Source organism: Thunnus thynnus, chromosome 6, assembly GCF_963924715.1.
Source record: "Thunnus thynnus chromosome 6, fThuThy2.1, whole genome shotgun sequence".
NCBI lineage: Eukaryota > Metazoa > Chordata > Actinopteri > Scombriformes > Scombridae > Thunnus > Thunnus thynnus.
The window spans coordinates 10,241,372-10,262,070 of record NC_089522.1 but is presented as its reverse complement, the minus strand read 5'-3'; the positions used below and the strand labels follow the sequence as shown (position 1 = coordinate 10,262,070).

The following is a 20,699-nucleotide window of genomic DNA, read 5'->3' as shown; positions in this document are numbered from 1 at the left end:
TGTATGTCATCCTCTCTGTTACACAGCAGTTTTTGAATCAACATCACTTCAGTGCTCTCTCTCTCTCTCTCTCTCTCTCTCTCTCTCTCCCGTCACTGCAGGAGGACAGTTCAGACCTGAAATGTCAGCTCCACTTTGCCAAAGAAGAATCAGCCCTGATGTGCAAGAAGCTGACCAAACTGGCGAAGGACAGCGAGGCCATGAAGGAGGAGCTGGCCAAGTTCAGGTCGCTGTACGGGGACGTCAACGCCTCGCTCACTGTGGAGGAGGTGAGGACTCCGCTGTTTGTGGATGATAGGAAAATGTAGAAACAAAAGGGGTGAAAATGAGAAGAAAAGGAGAAGAATGGAAACTTATTTACTGGAGAGCTAATTCATACAGGAGCAAGACATTTGTCATTGTCAGAGATTAATGAGCAAATTACAGCTGTAAAAAGTAGCAGTAAGTGAACAAGGCAATGAAACAAGTCCTGGCTAAGTACGTTTCACTGTATAGAGAATGGAAAACTCTGGAAGAATGATGAGGATTTTGATTTCACATCATTTGTAACCGATACAACACAGAGAAGTGTTTTCCGTAAACACCTTGAATAAAAATCTAAACCCTGAGTTCCAATCTTTTGCTAACACTTAGCTTTATTGTTTAAAGTTTGCCTGAGGGCAGCGAAACGGTGCCACTAGGTTATTATGGTGGTTATGGTTTGTAAAGTGTTCCCACCCTTTGTACCCATATAAAACCCAAATGGTAGATATTCCATCTCTGCCAGAAAGTCCTGGGAAAACTCAGTGATGCATTTGTGTTATTTTAGAAACGGCCAAAACACTCCACAAACTCCACAAAGCTCATTAAAACAAACTTTCCATGACTATTACTGAAAACCACACACCAGTTATATGTGTTATTAATGAGTATTTAAATATCCAGCACTGGTAATGCTGAAAATATTGTTTATTTATTCATTCTAACAGTCTTAAAGGTCAGCAGACGATTGAAACTGTGTCAATCAACAGGTAGAACTTGAGTAAAGATGTGGTTCCTCCTTCCTCATGTCTTTTTTGTTTGTCCCCCCCTCAGGTTGCTGACTCCCCCCACACCCGTGAGGCGGAGGTCAGAGTCCACTTGAAGCTGGTGGAGGAGGAGGCCAACCTGCTGAGTCGACGCATCGTGGAGCTGGAGGTAGAGAACAGGGGGCTCCGAGCCGAGATGGACGACATGAAGGGACCACAAGGTAGCTGTCAAACTCCTCTTATAGGTCATTTAATAACTTTACTATTTCATTATTTGTCATTATTTAATTCCTGGGTTAGAAGAAAACATTTTCAACCACTCTAGAGGTGGAAATAATCTCATCAATTTAGAAAGTCTGGACAGCAAAAAACCACATGAAATGCAATTTTTGAATCGGATCCAAGCAACATTTGGAGGTGGGTTTTTTTTTTTGTTAGTTGTATCACGACACACAACAATGTCAAATCCAGAGTGACAGAAGTGCATCAGTGCGGCTGAGCAGAATCCATGCTGCTATTAGCAGAGCAGTATGGAGGACAACACAGAGAACAACAGATGAATTGCCTGCTGGCACTTTGGGTGGATGATGGATCTCCATTTCTAATGCTTCCGCATTGGAAAGCCGTGTCACCAGTGTGTGTAGTTACTGACGCTTACATCATTACCATAGCAACCGATGTAGATAGACTGGTGATGTCTGGACACACAAATCTGATCTGATCACTTGCAGACAGTAGGGTTGAAACTTACCTTTATTTTCATTATCACGATTAATTGATTAGTTGTTTGGTCTATAAAATGTCCAAAAATGGTGAGAAATGTCCGTCACTGTTTCCCAAAAGCTCAAGCTAACATCTTCAAATGTCTTCTTTTGTCCCGACCAACAGTCCACAAACCAAAGATATTCAGTTTACTGAGCTGAAACAAGTGTCAAAGTGTTTGCTTTTCTCACAGGGCATAAATACAGTAATTATCTTGATACATCTCCACAAATACAGTTAATATTAGAGTTGCACAATAGTGACACGTTGTCTCGCCTTGTTTTCACCTTTTGTACTAGCTAGCTCGCAGTTAGGAGGGGCGAGTTAGTGGAGACAAGGACTTAAACATACATAATAGTTTATTCTTGCAATGTTTTGGATATTTATAATGACATGATTCACTGTAACTTCTTCCTACTTCTTCCTCTAGTGTAGTGTGATATCACTGCTTAACTAGTCCTCGTTTCTTTTCTTTAGATGGTCCTCCTGAACTTACTGGTGGTGGTCTGGGGGTGGGACTTGGCCTAGGAGGAGGAGCCATGGTGCTTGGGGGAGGGGCTTCATCTGAAAACGTCATGGAGCTCCAGAGACACCTCCAGTTTGTGGAGGAGGAGGCGGAGCTCCTCAGGAGGTCTCTGATCGAGATGGAGGAACAGAACAAACTCCTGATGAACGAGATCAACCGCTACAAATCTGAACTCCCACCGCCCACGTCCTCGCTGTCGTCCAATTCGCTGACGTCGCTGGCGGACGGGCTGCTCAACGACAGCCCGGTGCACTCTATACAGGAAGGGGCGGTGCTTATCAGCACGGACGCCCCGTCTCAGGAGGAAGAGCTCCGAGTGGCGAGGCTTCAGATCGGAGAACTGAGCGGGAAGGTGAAGAAGCTGCAGTATGAGAACCGAGTGCTTCTGTCCAACCTGCAGCGCTGTGATCTGGCCTCCTACCATGCTCCTTCCTCTTCATCCTCCTCCTCCTCACTACGACTGGCGCTGGAGACGGATGCAGAAGCTGGAGACTCAGCTGAGTGCCTCCCTACCAGGTAGTCTCATAGTGCCTCTTTCATTGTTGGGGGATATTTTGGTTCCACAGTGTGGATCTCTACTGGGAGTCCCAACAGTGAAAGTATTTTTAGTAATAACATAACAATGAACAGTGAAAACATACTAAAGTTACAGGGTTACTCATCATATCTCAAAATAACTAAGTCCCTCACCCTTCCCTCTCTTTTTTTTTTCTTCCATCAGCCCGCCACACCGCAAGGAGCCAGTAGGGGGCGAGAATGACGCCCTGGAGATCAAGGAGCGGAAAAAGAAGATTGAGGACAACGCTGACATGACAACCTCACTCCCCGGGTGCCTGGGGCAGAAGGACCATGATGCCTTGCTGGCCATGAGGGACCAGGCTCGCTTGGTTTCCACGGCGATACAGCTCCTGACCTCCCCCGAGTCAAACTGCCTCTCCTCTTCCCCTTCCATCTACCACAAGGTCTGCAGCAGCGAGGCCGCAGAGCCGTGTGACCTGGAGAAGCCTCAACCTCACAGCCAGGTACACGTCCTGTGTTCAACTGTGTATTCAAACCTAATATGACAATTTTATATTTTATACACAAATAATATAACATAGTTCTTGGTCCTCTTCCTGACAAACTGGTGCAGTTATGAAGCAAAGTGCACCAACCACAGGATTATGTAATATATGAATTTATTTTAGCATTTTACAAATGTGCTCCTTTAATGTTGCTCTGCAGGACGGACCATCTCCCTCCTTTGATTCTGTTTGTCCGTTATTACTAACATATGTCTAATATAAGTCTATTAGAGATTAGATTTATGCCAGTTTCTGGGTATTTCTTTGTGATCTTCATGAAGTGTTTGTGACCATCAGAGAAGATAAATAAAGCTCTCAAGTGTTGTATGACTTTCTGTCAGTCCCATGAATGAGTGTGATTTCCTGTTTCTAGCTCTTTATTAATCGTTATATAAAAGTTTATTTACAATAAGTCCCAAATGAGCTGGAACTAAAAGGCAATAACTCATCTTTTTTTTTTCATTTGGTCAAGACGAAAGAGATCAAACTACAGCCTCAGTGATAAATGTTTTATCTTTTGCTCCGGCACTTTTTCCTTCACTGGTTGTTCAACCACCTGCTGTATCAACCCCGCAGCTTATCATTTATCATTCCTAGCGGTTCCTGCACTCAGCCAATAATGACTGACTGTGTGATAAATTCTGTTATTTCTTTGTTCCCTAGATATCGGAGCTGTCTGACCTGGCGGACCGGCCTCTGGTTGGTGCTCTGACCAGCAGGCTCCAGGCCCTACACACCCAGCTACAGGCCTTCGTGGAACACGTAGACACTCTGGGTAAATCCCCAGCAGGTGGGAGGGACCCTCAGGTAGAAGGAGCGTCTCCCCTGGCCCCACCTTGCACCTCCCTCTCCTGCTCTGGAAGCGACCTGGACGGACTGAACACTGCCGAGGAGAAGGTAAAAAGACAAAACCTCACTCCTCTTCCTCACTCCTTGTCCACTCTTTCTATTTCATTTATTATCTTGTCTTTTTTAAGCTTTCATTTTATTGTCTGTGTTTTCTTTTGTTTGCTCTGTTTTCTTTTCAGTTGTCTCTAGTTTGTATTTCTATTCTTCTGTTTTGTGTTTGGCCCAATGCCTAACCACTAGCTTGGCTGACTAACACCCCCAATCCCATTTGAACATACCGCTTTAGTTTCTCCTCACAGTGAAGAATGGATTTTACACAAGACGCTCAAATCTGATAATCCTAAAGACGACAGACAACAAACGTGAGATTGAATAATAATTATTTATCTAATTAAGTCCTAATTAGATTCATTCAGATCTGTCCATAAGAGAAAACAGTCTTTTCACCACTGTTGCCTGTGAGCTGGGGACATTTACTATGTCGATGGATCAGATGAATTCAGATTTGAGCCGTCAGTGTAAACCTCTCCACACGATGCCGCCCACGTCCACCTGCATGCTGTTGAAAACCTGGTATGTAGATGCTGCTTTAGGCCTCAAATGGAGCCAGTTTGTTGCATGACATAGTGGGGTTATTAAGAAGCACCATTTATTTATATGTATTTCATCAGTAAATCATAAAACCAAAAGTCTGGGTTTACATCTAGTGTGGTTGAGCAATATTGCTCATACCTCATTTTCTTTTAAAGTTACATTTATATACATATATTTACCTACTTTTACAATATAACTATGGTATCATACACAAGGCTAGCAGGACTATTTTATCTTATGACCCCTATTAAGATTTCATGAGGCAGATTCAGTAGCATCATAGTTGACTAACAAATAATACGCTATGATTATAGACTGAATCTGACACTGTTTTGGTTTGAATATTTTGTTTAAACATTAGGAGGAAAAAGCATCTGGAGTCAATCCCAGTTTTTTTCTGCTATTCAGTCATTCCTGAAACCAGAATACTGAGTAACGTACACCAACTGAATTGGGTGAACCAAAGCTTTTAAAATGACAGTGAGCAGTATTTCAAATAAAATCTAACATGGTCTGTAATTCATTACTAAAACATAAAATCTGGAATCTGAAAACAGAAATCAAACGACTGTCTGAGTTATTAAGGTATTAAATAATAATAAAGAAGAAGTCGTCCACACAGATCTCTTAAAGCAGCAGATGACACAATGAGTTCAGTCTAAACAGATTTCCAATCATACTTCATAAATTTGCTCTTGTGGTTTTGTAAGTCAGGTGTCAAAACTGATGACCAGTGATTTATGACTTAGTCTGTTGTATCTGCATCTATTTAACGGTCAACATTCAGTATGAGCTCCACAATCTCATAAACGTACATTGAAATCAGAATAGACTTTGAATTCTTCTTCTATGGTGCATCAGCTGGCATGTTTTCCACTTTGCATCCTTTGACTGTCAGGAACACATAAAAAAAACATCAAATCTGATGAGAATCCATCATTTTTTCTTGAGTAAATGAAGTTGGGTTGGAAACAGTTTAAAATGACCTCACTGCCTTTATATCAACAGAAACTTTTTAATTGAATCAAATTTGTCTGTTTGGAGGAAGTTGTGATGAAATTATACATAGTTGTAGGTGAATAAATGATAATGTTTAGACTCCATTAGAGGCCAGTTCTGAGTCCCAACACCCCTCCAATCTCTCCCCCCCCCTGTCCTTCCCCTTTCTCCTCTTCCCTTCGTCCCTTCTTCCTTCCCTCTCTTTCTCTCTGCACGGGCACCATAACCGTCGGTTTATGCACTTCTCCTCCATCTCCCTCTTTTCTTCCTCCCTCACGCCTTCCTCACCTTCATCACCTCTTTCACTGCCTCCCCACTTCCCTCTGACTCGCCCCCGCTCACCTCACATCCCTTCACTTCCCTCGTTCCCACTCTTCCTTCTTCTTCTCTGTCATCTTTACCTTCCATCCTAACCGCCTTACTCCTTCTCTTGCCCTCCTGTTCGTCTTATTTCTCGTCCTCCTCCCTTTCTCTCCCGTCCCTCCTCTGTCTCCCATTGCTGTTTCTCCCCCCGTCTCTCCTTTCTTCCAACTCGTCTATGTCCTCCTCTGTTTCCTTTTTCCTCTCCTCCCCCCCCTCAGCCGTTCATTCTGCCCTCCATCCTCCTTTTCTTTCTTTTCTCCACTCTCTCCTTCTCCTCTCTGACCAAGCTCTTTTTCCTCTACATCCTTTTCTTTGTCTTGTGAGATCCATAAACGATTTCTGTTTGGTTTTTCATGTTTCATTTTTTTTTTCCAATGTTGTCACATGGATGGACACCATTTTGGTTGTGTTGTTTTTTATTCTTATTATTGTGTTTGTCTTGTTTTCCTTTCATTTCCATCACTCCTTTCTCTTTGCTTTTGTTCCACGACTTCTCCTCCCCACCCTCTCTCCTCTATTTTTTTTTTTTTTTTTTGTATGTTTGTTTTTTCTTTTTCTTCATTAACTTGCCCATGCATGAATGCAGCAGCCTGATTATAGGCACCAATCAGAGCCGGAGGTGAAAAGTGAAACGGAGGAGAACAGCCAATCAGACAGCAACGAGATGCAAAACCACAAAACCGGGCAACTGGAGCAGGAAGACAGGGAGACAGACGATGCGCTGGTGAGTTTAATCAAAATCATTCACAACAAACAAACTAGAGAAGCTGAAAAGGCTCTTCTCTTATTTCAAGCAGAACCCGACTTGAGCCTGAAGTTAATGTTTTAATGTCTAGTTTCTTGCGTTCTCTCTCTCTCGTACACACAGACACACAAACACTGTTCGGCTGGTCACAGTCTAAAATTGGCTTCAGGGCAACAAACACAAGGTCAGGTCTGCGTTAACAGCCTGTGCAATATGATAAAGTAAACCGACTGTAAATGACAAAAAGAAAATCACTGGCCCACAAACAAAATCTAAAAAGGAACATAATAAAGAAGAGGAAAGAATAAAGGAAAGACGCTTATTAGCTTTTTTGCCTAGAGTTAGATTCATATCAAAAACGGTCTGCAGGCGAGATTTTACATACCTCCTTGTAAAACCACAACTGGGTTTTATGAGGGGAATCTGCCTGTAGTGAAACAGACAAGCTCACAGGCAGACTGGGAGCCTTGATCAGTCAATGTAGATAACGTTAATAAGTTCAAAACGTTTAAAAACAGCGGGAGATTTGTGTGATTTAAACAGCTGTCTGTGCAGATTATGCGTCACTAAAAACGACAGAGGAGGAAAAAGATGAACTTTGAGCATAAAAAACACGTCACTTCAGGAGGAAGTGGTGTGTGTGTGTGTGTGTGTGTGTAAGATGAAGCGAAACACGGACAGCACTTTAATAAAACATTTTAGAAGTGATTGTAATTTATTGTTGAAACTAGTAACATTTAGTTTGACAAAAAAATCTTAACATACGGTCAACTTTCTAGCGTTTTCTGGAGCTTTCAGCTGCATCTCGCAGACTTCTTCAGGGGATGGAGTTTGCACAGTTTTCATGGTGATGGCTGAGTTTTCCTCATGTGACGTAAATATAGTACTTCAGTCGTGTGATAACAGGTAGTTGTATATGGAGGATTGTAACATGTACAACTGTACTAACGAAAACTACATCCACTGAGGAAGACCATGACAGGTAGTTGAAAGCTCGGTAAAAAGCTAGTGAGTGGATCTTGAGTTCATTCTTTTGAGTTGGATCTGATCCAAACCATCAGTCAAAATGCCTCTAATACCTGCGGTGTATTCTCAAATCACTTCCTCTTGTGCAAACACACAATGATAATCAGCTTTACAAAGGTCCATTACAGGCTAATTTGTGCACACACACACACACACACACACACACACACACACACACACACACACTCACAAACACGCACACACACACATATTATAGTTTGAAGTATCTGATGTGGTCCAGCGGTGGAAACTCATGCTAGCAACACAGTTTTGTAAACAAACATAAACAGTGACTGCATCATCAGCTGTGGGACTGACAGGAAGAAAAGACCTTTGTTTGGTTGACCTTTTGCTGGCGTGTCTCCATGGTAACCGGGGCCTTGTGTGTCTGCATCTTTATCCAAGACTGAGAGGGTGAATGAGAGAGGGCGACTAAAATAGAATGAAAGAGAATGATAAGGAGAGAGAGTCAGATATTATAGAGACAGTTATGTTTAGAGTGATGAACAGAGCAGAGCAGCGACGCCGCAACACACAACCATCTATAGCACAGAGTGTGTGTTTACATACACTTTGTATTCAGGACTCATACTCTCATACTGTGCAGCATTCATTTGCATCATAGCCTAACCAATACTTTTTCTTGACAAACAACAGTCTATCAATCAGCCGTTCTGTGCAGCATCTTACCAGATACATTCAATAAACACAGGTTTAGGTTTTCATCTCTCTACAGACATGATGGTACCAAACCTCCACAAACCACAAATTGCTTTTACATGTCTGTCTGTGCATGGATCAAACAAACGAGATACAACATGTTAACAACTAGGATTTAGAGGTGTTGGTTGGCATATTTTCAAACTTTGAATAGAGCCTTGCTAGCTGTTTTCCACTGCCTCCAGTCTTTATGCTAAGCCGAGCTAAGCTAACCATGTCCTGATTTCAGTTCCATACTTGAGGGAATAATTTAACATTTTGAGAAACATGCTTTTTACTTTGTGTCTGAGAGTTTGAGGAAAAGATTGATTTCACCCTCATGTCTGTGCGCTAACTAGCCTACAGTATGTAGCTAAAGCCGAGAGTCGATTAGCTTAGCTTAAAGACTAAGTGAAGAGAAACATCTAGCCTGGTTCTGTGCAAAGCTTAAAACACCTACCAGCACCCCCAAAGCTTACTAATTAACACGTATCTTGCTTGCTTAATCCATACACAAACAGAAATGTGAAAATGGCAATTTGTGGTTTTAAAGGTACTTATATGCTGTAACAGGAGTCTTGCCAGACAACTAGCAGAGACTCCAGAAGTCACTGCTCTCAGCTTCTGGTCGCCACATTTACCCACCACTTTACATATGTATAGTTTGGTTTATATGCATTTAAACAAATGACACACAACATGTTAATTAGTGAGCTTTATAGGTGCTGGTAGTCAGGTTTTTGAGCTTTAAAGTGAACCAGGCTAGCTGTAAAAGGCTGACGATGAGTAATTCAGCTCTCAAAAAGCTTAAATCAACTTGTACTTGTTGTGATCTTAACTTGGTTTAAACCCTGATTTGTAACATTTGCTCTTGTGTTGCTACATTTTTACAAGAGCAGCTGCCACTTTTTCACAACTGGAGAGTCATTTTGCAACCGAGGTCAGAGCAGTTTTTTCTGGCAGTGAGCTGCAGGGTGGTGTTCTGGGTGGAGGTGATGGAGGGCAGGAGCTGAGCCCAGTGGAGAGTTAATGGTACAGTGGTGGGTCGATGGATCTCACTCACTCAGCGGCCAAATGAGGCGTGGGAGAGTGTATGAAACGGGGCATGTGTATATGTGTGCGTGTGGACAATCAGTAGCGTGCCACAGCCATAGTGTGATTTAAAGGTTGTTGTAGCATGAAACTGCCATGTTATGTGCTTCTCACACTCAGCTCTTTCCCCCTTTTCCTCTTTTCCCTCAACACTTCTCTTCTTGTTATTGCCTCCATTCTTTTTCTTAATCTTATTTTGTTTTTGTTTTTTTCCTTTAATCTCTGCCTACTTCCCATCCTGTTTTCTATCTCCACTTGCTTCCCTATGCACTGCTCTCTTTCCTTCTTTCTTTCTCTTCCTCCATTCTTTTTCTTCTCTTTCTTTACCTCCTCATCTTTCATATCTCCTCCTTTACTCCCCTCTCCTCCTCTCTCCCTCTTTCTTTCGTCCAGTCCGTCCAGTCCGGTGACCTCCAGGCCCGGCTGTATGAAGTAGAAGAGTCTGCTCGAGGAGCTCAGGAGGAGCTGGAGAAGGAGAGGCAGGCTCAGAGAGGAATCACTCTCAAACTCACACAGGTCAGTCTACAACACTGATACTGTCACAACACACACAAACTAAATACTGAACTACAATAAAGCAACCTCAAACTCACACAGACACACTGAAGCACCACTTTATACAGAAATGTACAGAGGAACTCATCTATTTGGCGGTCAGACTAAAAACACCTGATCAAATACTGTTAACTAAAGCATTTGAAGTTCAAAATTTGGTTTTGGAAATCTAAAGCTAAACAAATTGTCTCTCTCTGTCCCTTTCAGCTCCAGGAGGAGAACCAGAAGGCTCTGCTCCGTCGGGACTTCCAGCTGCAGAGTTTGGGGCTCCAGGCTCGCCTTCAGCAGAAGTTGTGGAGCCAGGAGAGGACTCTGCTGGTTCAGGAGTCTCAGCACCTCAAGCAGGCCCTGCTACTGCTCAGCCTCAAGCTACGCTGCTTCCTCAAACAGTGGAGGCTGGGCTGCAAGAAGGACACGGAGTGGAAAGACGTCTTGGAGGTATGAGGGATATATGGAATTGTTGCAAATATAAAACAAATTATTGCAACAATATTTGCTGCAAATATTTTGAAAAAAGAAAAAAAAAAATCACACCACTGACTTATGAAATGGCTGCAGAGTGTGTGTTGCATACTGGATAATATTGGAGAATGAGGTGATTGACAGGTGATCCTGCTCTTTGATTGGTTCCTTTAGATGAACAGCCTGAAGGACCTCTACCTGCTGTTGGAGGAGGAGAACCTGACAAGCCCCGCTCACCAGACTGACAAGAGGGCCGCTGCAGACGAACAACCACTCAGCCCAACTATCAAGGTAGGTAGAGTGACACACACACACGCACTAACACACACTAACACACACAAAGACACACACTCTTACATGGACTATCTGTCTTTCCCCGCAGTCGAGCGCTGTGAGCAGCACCTTGGCGGACCTGAAGGTGGCGCTGCAAGATCTGAGCGGAGAGCTGCGACAGGAGAGGCAAGGCTCCCAGGAACTCACCCAGCAGTTCGCAAAGGCCAAGGCATCATGGGAAGTGGAGAGGACCGAACTAAAGAGCCTCATCACACAGGTAAAACTTAAAACCAATCAACATGCTCTCTTCAAAGTGAACTGTGGAGCAGTCCATTAGGAGAAACAAACCTGAAATGCAAACTCTGATTGGTGTGATGTCATAGAGAGCCTCGTGCAACAATGTGTAAAATGCACCACACTGCTTTGACAAACACTCTGTTGTCCATTAATACTCATGCTGAGAGAGCCGAGCAGAACCGAATGAACTCAGGAGAAGAAGAAAAATGAACACGGTGGGACGAACAGGCAAATTGGCTTCCTCAATAATTCAGCTCAGGAACACTTCCTCCATCGCCTACAGAAAAGTTTATCATGCTCTGCTAAAGTTACAACTACCGAGTCTAATAAGTCAAAATAAACCATTTATGTATCTAGAGCCTTTCTTCTTTGCTTGCATGTAACTGGACCGTTATAGTACACCCGGTGGGCAACAGACAGAAGGAAACATCATTTGTAGTGTTTGTGCTCTGAAGTGTCTCATATTAATTTTGACAAGTGGTTTTTAATATTGATGACAGCCTAGGGGGGGTCAATGTCTACCTCTCGATATGCTGAGTGGTTTGTGTGTCCCTCCGAGCCTTTCATCCCCTCTCCGTCTGTCTCGTCTGCAGGCTGTGAGTAATGGTTTTAATGCTTTCTCCTCCTCTCCTCCTTCATTGTCTCTCTGTCTGCCTCATAACAGCAGCAGAGGCGGTAATAGTGATAATTAACAGCCTCCGAGATAGAACACAGCCCATGTGTTCCTGCCCGGTAATTGAGACAGAGAGATAAAAGGAAGAGAGAGAGAAAAGAGAGGAGACTTAGAGGCCTGTCAAAGTTGGCAATTAAAAAAAGCTTGTTCTTACCTGGTGTCCCCCTGAGTGTGTGTGCTGTTATATGCCACCTATATGTCAAAAAATGCATTTTTCATACATTTTAGATATAATATCCTACCCTCTATCCCTCCTGTAAAGTATAACCGGACAGATCAAGCTCTCAGGGGCATCAAGAAAGATTACATCGATAAAAAGTGACTGTTGATTTCAGAGTATCCGTCGGTCTACCATTGTCCTTTTACTAACCAGCACTCACAGCATTAACATAGGCAGGAATGTTGTATTTGACTGTCGATAGTTTGACAGACTGAAAAAGTTTTATATTCATCCTAGTGCTGTGGTTGTTGCCCAAGTTGTTTAGATTTACATATAAATTATCAATGAAACTGTCCTTATATGAAACATTTGGTTTCCTGTGAAAATCTGTAAAACCACATAAGCATATTATGACCACAGCCATCATTAGGACCATTATTCGACCCCAGTTTACTCCAAATCATAATTCTAATCTCAAATGTAGACACTCCACCCTAAAAGATAAAATATAATAAAATATAGTTTTAAAAAAGTGTTGAAAGTTGAAAATTGTTACAGCAATCTAAACATCAACATGAAGTAAATGTCTGGGTTTGGCGACAGTTCCTCAGAATCACAAAACGAGAGCTCCTGGAGCACTGATGTTCACCGGCTCTATATGAGTGAGATACACGTCTACAGTGTCGGGAAAAAGACCAGAATGCAATGCAGCATCAAGAAAAGTTCACTCCTGTTCCATTGGGTTTGTTGAAAGGCATTCTGGGAAATGGAGGGAGTCACTAACTGAAGTAGAAGCAAGTGGGGGAAAAGTAAAATACAACACATCATCGTTAATATATCATCTAATTGCATGCATGGTAGACAGTTACGCAACAGAAAGTGATGGCTGCCTGCTCATTTTCAGCACAAACGTTATTTCAGAAGCAGCTGAGATTGATGGTCAGACATTAAATGAACAATACATTAAGCAGCGTTTTTATATGATTTCCACAGGCTGCAACAACCAATCAGAAAAGTGGTGATGTCACAGGTACATCTAAATGTATGCATAAGTCAAATTACAGTTAGAAAAGGACCAATATACACATAGTAAATAGGATGCAGTAAAAACTTGAGAAGGAGAAAAAAGGGGAAAATAAACACAAAATAACCACAAATATTAATAAGAAATGTTAAAGGGAAAAAGACACTTCATCATAACCTTCTCCTGTAACACACTGAACAACACAAAGTAAACCTTCAATCCAAACTCTAAGACTAAAGTGCGTCTCTGTGAAGCGGCACATGTCCTCACTATGTAGGATTTCCTCACTATGTAGGATTTCCACACCAATACAAGAAGACACACACAGACGCTGACAGAGTCATTAATCACCGTCATGATCAGAGAGATTCTGCCCTAGTGTTGTGGTGCAAGATCGTTTGTCTTCCGATTCAGCAGCCAATAGGAGAGGAGAGCTGTGTTACAAAGAGATAAGACACTGCCCTTTTTCCTAAATGTGACGTAGCTGCAGGTTTTTATGAGATTAAATTTACCGACAAACCTTATTGGCTTAATCAAAGATTGAATCACCCGGCTGTGATTCATTTTGGGTGAAACAGATTCATCATGTCGAGCTGCACAGGCATGCTTGAAGTCTGCGCGCGCGCACACACACACACACACACACACACACACACACACACAGAAATATGAGACTCATATTTTATTATGTTGGATTCAGATGAATTCAATGACAAACTTGTCAAACTGAAACGCAAACACACATGTGTACAACACTGTTTTGCACTTATTCTCTCCTTCTGCCTTGTAAGCTATCCTACCAAAGTGTGTGTCTCTGCATGTGTGTTACCCCGGCCTGGATGCCACAGCTGGAACCAATCTCTCCTCTCCTAACAACGCACACTGTGAAGCATGCCATCAATATGCCCTGCTTGTGTGTGTGTGTGTGTGTGTAGACATTCACCAGCTAGCCGACCAAATCGGTGCCAAGCCGTCCTGGCAGTGTGCAGCGGCTCAACCAGCTGTTGCTTTGTTGAACAAGTCAACTCAATTTCAAACACTGTTCTACCTGTCAAACAGCGTGGCAGGAAATTATCTTCACCATTCAGCCTCATAAACAAACAGCGTCAGCGAAGTAGAAACGAAGACCAGAGCCCTTTAAGCAATACTGTACAACTCTTTTTTTTTTTTTTTTTTTTTTTTTTTTGTCTGTCTGTATCAGACATCCATCCTGACTTTAGGCCACATTAGGAACACCTGCTGTCTCCGTGATGACACAGAGCGAGCAGCTGGCAGTCCCTGATCGCCCATTCATCACATCTGTTGAATCCACTTCACACATGAAGGCAGGATGAAGATGAAGGGGAGGGAAAATGCTGTCGCTTTTTTGTCATTTCAGACAAACTGAGACATCAATATTCAACAACTCCTTGTACCAAAATGACAAACGAGGTTGTTTTTCTTGTTCCCTGACAAAAACAGCCCACAGGACTGTCCACAACATGGCTCATTAAAGTGTTTTCTCATCCGCCACCTCTATGAATCAGGCCACAGAAAACTACTTGGTGAAAGGAATGCTTGGACTTATACACTTTCTTGCCGAGAGTTAGATGAGAGGATTGATACCACTCTCGTGTCTGGGCTCTAAATATAAAGCTAAAGCCAGTTAGCTTAGTTTAGCTTGTCAAGAGGTTACCAAAAAGAAGCCTATCAGTATCTCTAAAGCTCAATAATGAATATGTTGTACCTTGTTTATTTTTAATCTGCACAAAAAAACGAAGGAGTTACATGCCTGAACTATTTTTTGCTTTGGAGCTAAAAGACGTTTATTAATAGCCGCTGACAGATAAAGACAAGATCGAGGTTGAGATATGACTTCAGAGCTTCGGTGTCACTTGTACGCGTGCAGCTTGCAACGCAGTCGGCTATTTACATTACTGTATCTAACATCTGTATCATCTTAGTGTATATTATATAATATCTAGGCTATGTTTTTATAAACCTGGCACACATTTAGTCAGTGTTGTGGTTGCTGCTTGGCCTACATTAACAGCTGATGGCTGGTGTACGGTGCTGATAACATTAACGGATAACATCAACTTTGTTATTTCTTGTAGAGGAAATCTGTTCCAGGCAAATATGCCGCCCAAAATAGCACATAATACACTGTGGGTCAGTGTTACAAGATACTTCTGTACAACAGTATACTACTGTACTGTACAGTGTCTATATAAACTACCCCCTCTTTTTCTTTTTTCAAACCACCGACAGTGATAGTAGTCAGGTTGTTTTTGTGATTTTTATTGTTTTAATAGAAAAATACTGTCAAAGTTGATAACAAATCTCTGATAAAACATGAAAAAAGGAGGGTTGTGAAACTGTTTTATAAAGGCTCTTTATATATTTCCAACATTTATGATTGGTGGTGATTTATGGTTTTTGTTGTCTCAGTGTTTAAAGTTATAAATGACTGTCGGACTCTATAAACATGTGATATATGTGAAGTTGTTTGGTGTTACGGTGGCTGTAAATCAGCATGTGTTGAGCCTCTTCATGCCACAGATGAACAGTAAATCAGACCTCAGGCTTTGTTGTTGCTAATGTAGTATTTAAGTGTAAAATATACTAAACTACAGGAAGATCACAGAGGCTGAAACATGTTAACTGATATACTGATTTTAATAAATTCTCTCATTGGTATAATAATAACAATTGATCTAATGATAGGGACATTATTCCTCTTGACCTCCCACTCACTCCTCAGAGATCCCTGTGGGTTTAATTGGTGTTTGCTGTTATTAGCTCTCAGCTCTGTGTTTCTACAAATACTTTCTTCTGTTTCATGAGTTGTAGTTGTTGCCATGAAAGGTTGCCTCTGTATAGATACTTGAAGAAAGAAGCTGGAAAACCACATGATGAATGTAACAAACGTCGAGGAAAACATTTCATCATCAAGGCTTTTTTTATAGATAGAAAGATTTTTTTTACTGATGGGATCATTCTAGTCAAACGTAATTAATCAAGCCATGCTTGATATTCAAGGTTTTAGTTGAATAAAGAGAAATAATTGAACTCGCTAAATGGTGAGTAGTGAGTCGTGAACCAGACGTCTCTGATCTGCCGATAAACACCAGTCATCCTGTAAAATTGCCTCCCTCTTAACGCCTCGGCAGTAAACCTCGTTAAGACGCAGGGCTCGTTAGACTGGGTTCATCATTAACGAGAAACACTCTGTTCCCATAGGAGGCAGGAGACGGGCTAAGTGTGCGTGTGTTGTACTGTGATTGGCTGCCAGGCAGTTCCATTAGCACCATATACGGATGCCAGCACCACAGAGCCAGACTGAGAGAGGCAGAGGGAGGATTGATGGGTCTGGAGGGTGTGTGTGTGTGTGTGTGTGTATGTGTGTGTGTGTGTGTGCCTGTTTGTCAAAATGATGGGCCTGCCAGTCGTGGCTGTGTGAACTACGAGGCTCAGACAGAGGAAAAGGGAAAGCAGAGCCGCTCATAAAATTTTCAAGCGATCCCACCTACAGGCTCTGTGACAGCAGGCCAGATTAATGGAGAGCGACAAAGGGGGGGTGCGAGAGCTGGAAATGGAGGTTGAGATAGACAGAGGAAGGAAGGGGTGAGAGGGTGGGAAACGGTTATAAGTGAAGAGGGAGATGTAAGGGAGATTTTCAGAGAGGAAAGTGGGAGGAGGATTAGGAGAGAGAGAGGATGGGAAAGATGTTTAAAGTTTGAAGGGGTCAGGAAGACAACGGAGAGAAAGATGAAAGAGAGGAAGAGTTTACGGGGAGATTTCTAGAGCATAGCAGGAGAAAACTCAGAAGAGATGGATGAAGAAGAAAAAAATACTTGCGCAGCAGATTTAGAAGGAAAATCAAGCAGAGAAGTAGAAAAAAAGAGACGCCAACAGCTTTTTTACCTCATTTTGTCCATACCTCATCATACTCTCACCACAACATGAATAATACTCAATGAGCAGCAGGAAGCAAAAGGATCTCGTCTGTGTGGAGAGCGGACGTTCCATGTGATCATCCATGAGGAGACCCTGGGACTTCCCATCACAGATTTCTACGTGGTCAAATGAGTCATAGTTGTATTCATGACAACTAGTAATTATTTGTGGACATGCGTTTTTTTTTTTTTTCTCTGCGTGTGTACGCTTAATCGTTTCAACTCAAAGACACATCTGTTTGCTGCGGAAAGTGAAACACCACATGTACTAGAGGGCAACGCTCAAGCAACATTTGAACTAATCAGTTTTGACTTGCTCATACATTAACACATCCATTTTTTAACGCTCTTGAAAGGAGCCTGAACTTGTGTCCTTCTGTCGATTTTTAAATGTGCAGGAAAAGATCCAAACTTACAGAAGCCCTCACTTAGGATGAAGGCAAAGATGGTTGTAATTTTAACATTTACGCTTATCTTTCGTTCCAGCTTGAGACCAAAGCAGGCAAAGTGGCGGCGGCAGCCCTGTCCTCCACTGATGCATCGGATCCTCCAGATCTGAAGGTGGCGCTCAAGAGGGAGCGTGAGGAACACCAGCACCTCCTTGCTGAGTCCTACGCAGCCGTGATGGACCTAACTAAACAGGTACATATGTGTGTCAGTGTAACTACGGATGAAGTAGAGTTCATCAGTGACTTTGTTGGCTTGTTATTTGTCTTAAAATTGTTGGTTTAAATTGCTAGATTGAGATTTCAAGCCATCAAAACTGTGTTAGATCAAGAGTTGTGGTTTACTCGTTCATCATCGTTGTGGGGGTTCAACTGTCATGTTCTGGTGATGTGCACACAGCGGTCTTGTTTCCTCTTCCCTTCCTCTGATGTTTTCCTCCTCTTCTTGTCTCCTCCACCGTGACCCCACCTGTGGACCAATCAGCTTCAGATCGGAGAGAGAAACTGGGGCAGAGAGAAGCTGGAGCTGCTGGAGAGGTTCAGCCAGGAGAGAGCTCAGTGGGAGCAGAGACTGAGAGAGGCCACCGCACAGCAGGGGAAGGTATGACGAGCCGCATGTGCGTGAGAGAGAGAAATGTCAAAGATGAAGAAGAGATAAGGAGCGAGGGTATATCTTGGGATGATGGAATCTGAGAGGATGAGGGTGTATGTCAGAGATAAGAGGGACGTGGACAGTATCGAGTCATTGGATCAGACGTGTTTCCTGGTACATCTGCTCTCGTAAAACTCAGAGACGGAGAGCCGTAGCGCTGCCCATAAAAGCTCAGCCTCTTAATTAATTTCAGTGAAACCACTGAAGAAAGTCAGCTCAACCTTTTCTATTCCTGGTAGATTACTTTGCAGCGTGAAGGGACTTCCTTGTGAGTTTACCTCATGATCAGGGACGGACGATAAAATGAATTATAAATCGCTGTGCAGTGTTTTGGCTCTCAAACTCATGAATCTGTTATTCAAACTGGACTTCCTGGATCATGTTTCATCTCCTCACCCGTACCTGTGGCGACACCCCGACACAGCTGTGTGATGTGTTTTTTATGCAGGGGTATTTTTGGTCCGAACACGGCCTAAGAGCAAGACGCTGTCGTTTTCCAGTTGAGAGAAAGCATCACATCCCTTTTTCAAAAGCTTTTATACAATGGATGGGTGTTGGGGTAAAATAGCAGCTCTAAAAAAAAAAAAAAAAAAAAAAAAGCTCTCACTCTTTGATTTAGAGGAGTTGACACCAAATCTGATATTTACTGTTGAGGTTTTAGATCACTGGAAATTTCTGTGTAGTCAAAACTCAAAATAGACTCAAAAATGCATGTTACAAACTCCTGTCTTTAAAGTGGTGTTTTCCTCTCAGGATACTTTGTTGATTCAGACAGTAACCACACAGCAGTTAATGCCATAATGTGAGTGAGGAGAACCCTCTCTGGTGTTATTGCCTTACTGCGGTCGAGCTGAAGTTTATTAATGTAGAGCTGAGCTCACCGGGAAAACACGGTCAGCCAGACCTGCTGATTATCCACCAGCGCAGTCGCTGCCAAGCTGCTGCAACATGTCAGGGAGGGATGAAGCAGGATTGCATCAGTGTTTAAAGTGCTCATTAGTTGGAGGTTTTTTTTCCCACAAACATACACAGAAATAAAGAGCCAGACACACAGTCGGTAGGTCAGTGCTCCTCCGTCGTCTCCTCTGCCTGCTCTACCTTCTGCCTTTGAGGTTTTCAGTCTGAGAGCGTCTTTGTCCTCCTTTTTTTTTTTTTTTCCTCTTTCCTTTCCAACGATTCCCTCCTCTTCCTTCCTCCTCTCGGTCGGTTGAATGTGACCCCGTCTTACTCCTGCATTGGAAACTTGGCAGGAGGTTAAAGCTTGTCATACGTTAACATGCTCTACTCTCTACGTGTCTGTCTGTGTCACCCACAAATCATATCTGCTATCTACTATCTACTCATTTGCACTCTTCAGAGTTCTGATATTTAACTATAACGCCCCCATCAGGTCAGTAAGTGTAAGGGTAGCTTGATTTTTGTGTAGCAGGTTTTGTCTTAATTGAACTTACAGCTATTTAGAGTTGCAAAACTGATTACTTATAAATACATTTATGTGAATTATTTTAATGTTTTAAGTAGTTCCAGTTAGAATAGCATACATAGCATGACACAGGTGCATAGCCTTAATATATTAAATATGTGATTGTTTAATTGGTTTTAGTTTGAATTTTTACTTTCCACGTTACTTAATGAGATCGACCAAAAATACAAGAAGAAGTGGAAGATTCAGTTTTGTTGTTGTTGTTACATCCTGTAATTGCAGCCCACAGTATATTGATGAGTGTGAGATATTACATGTGAATGATGTGTTTACTTTGCGCTTCCATTTGTTCAGTCAGTATTTCTTTATTTCTTTCTTGTGCACAGAATTAAAAAGTTAAAGTTTCATCATCTTTTCAAAGTTCTCTCCAGATCAGATTATCTGTTGAAACTAGACACCTGTTTATACATTTAGCTTATGTAAACTATATTTAGCATTCTGTCAGTGTGCACATCAAGGCAGCCTGCTCGAAAGCACGCTGAGCTTCAGGTGAGATTGAAAGTCCATCAGTGTATCTGCACACCTCAGCACATTATCTGTAGAAGTCCCTTTCCTCTGAGGGGAAATGGCTTCAGAGTGTGAAACACACTGACACAGCATCACCATTTCTGTGTATGCGTGCGTGCGTGTCTCAAAGTTTCCACTTCCTCCTGTCGTAACAGCTATAGAGGAAGAGGATGATGGCAAAGAAAGGAATGTGTGTTCTGTTCATGTCTTCCAGACTGCAGGGGGGGAAATGTTAGAAATGAAGAGTGCTACAAGAATGATGCAGGTCATTTAAATGCTAATAAAGTAGATTCAGTCATTTCTTTTCCACTGAGCTTGCGTCTCTTTTGTCCTCACAGTCGAAGTCATCGGGTGCTGAGTCCTCTGCAGACTCGGTCGTCGCTAATGGAACAGGGTCGCCAAGGTAACAGTTACATACGTTATCAAGTGTCTTAATAAATTAGTGTAAATGTTTCATCTTGACAGCAGAGCATGACTTCCTTTCTCTTTCTTCATCAACTCGT

At 42.4% G+C, this 20,699-nt stretch overlaps 1 protein-coding gene across 4 annotated transcripts in view; it reads left to right on the top strand.

Moving 5' to 3' along the window:
- mtcl2 (microtubule crosslinking factor 2) overlaps nt 1–20,699 on the top strand; it is a 107,539-nt gene that overhangs the window by 76,350 nt on the left and 10,490 nt on the right. For 3 of the 4 annotated variants that reach the window (XM_067591632.1, XM_067591635.1, XM_067591633.1), the window contains 13 exons: nt 102–269; nt 1,075–1,228; nt 2,247–2,811; nt 3,017–3,317; nt 4,023–4,256; nt 6,751–6,888; nt 10,120–10,242; nt 10,489–10,719; nt 10,918–11,034; nt 11,126–11,293; nt 17,595–17,750; nt 18,039–18,155; nt 20,535–20,599. In XM_067591632.1, coding sequence (XP_067447733.1) covers nt 102–269; nt 1,075–1,228; nt 2,247–2,811; nt 3,017–3,317; nt 4,023–4,256; nt 6,751–6,888; nt 10,120–10,242; nt 10,489–10,719; nt 10,918–11,034; nt 11,126–11,293; nt 17,595–17,750; nt 18,039–18,155; nt 20,535–20,599 — 2,537 coding nt within the window. The remainder of the gene's footprint in view (nt 1–101; nt 270–1,074; nt 1,229–2,246; nt 2,812–3,016; nt 3,318–4,022; nt 4,257–6,750; nt 6,889–10,119; nt 10,243–10,488; nt 10,720–10,917; nt 11,035–11,125; nt 11,294–17,594; nt 17,751–18,038; nt 18,156–20,534; nt 20,600–20,699) is intronic. The other variant, XM_067591634.1, reaches the window with a different exon arrangement.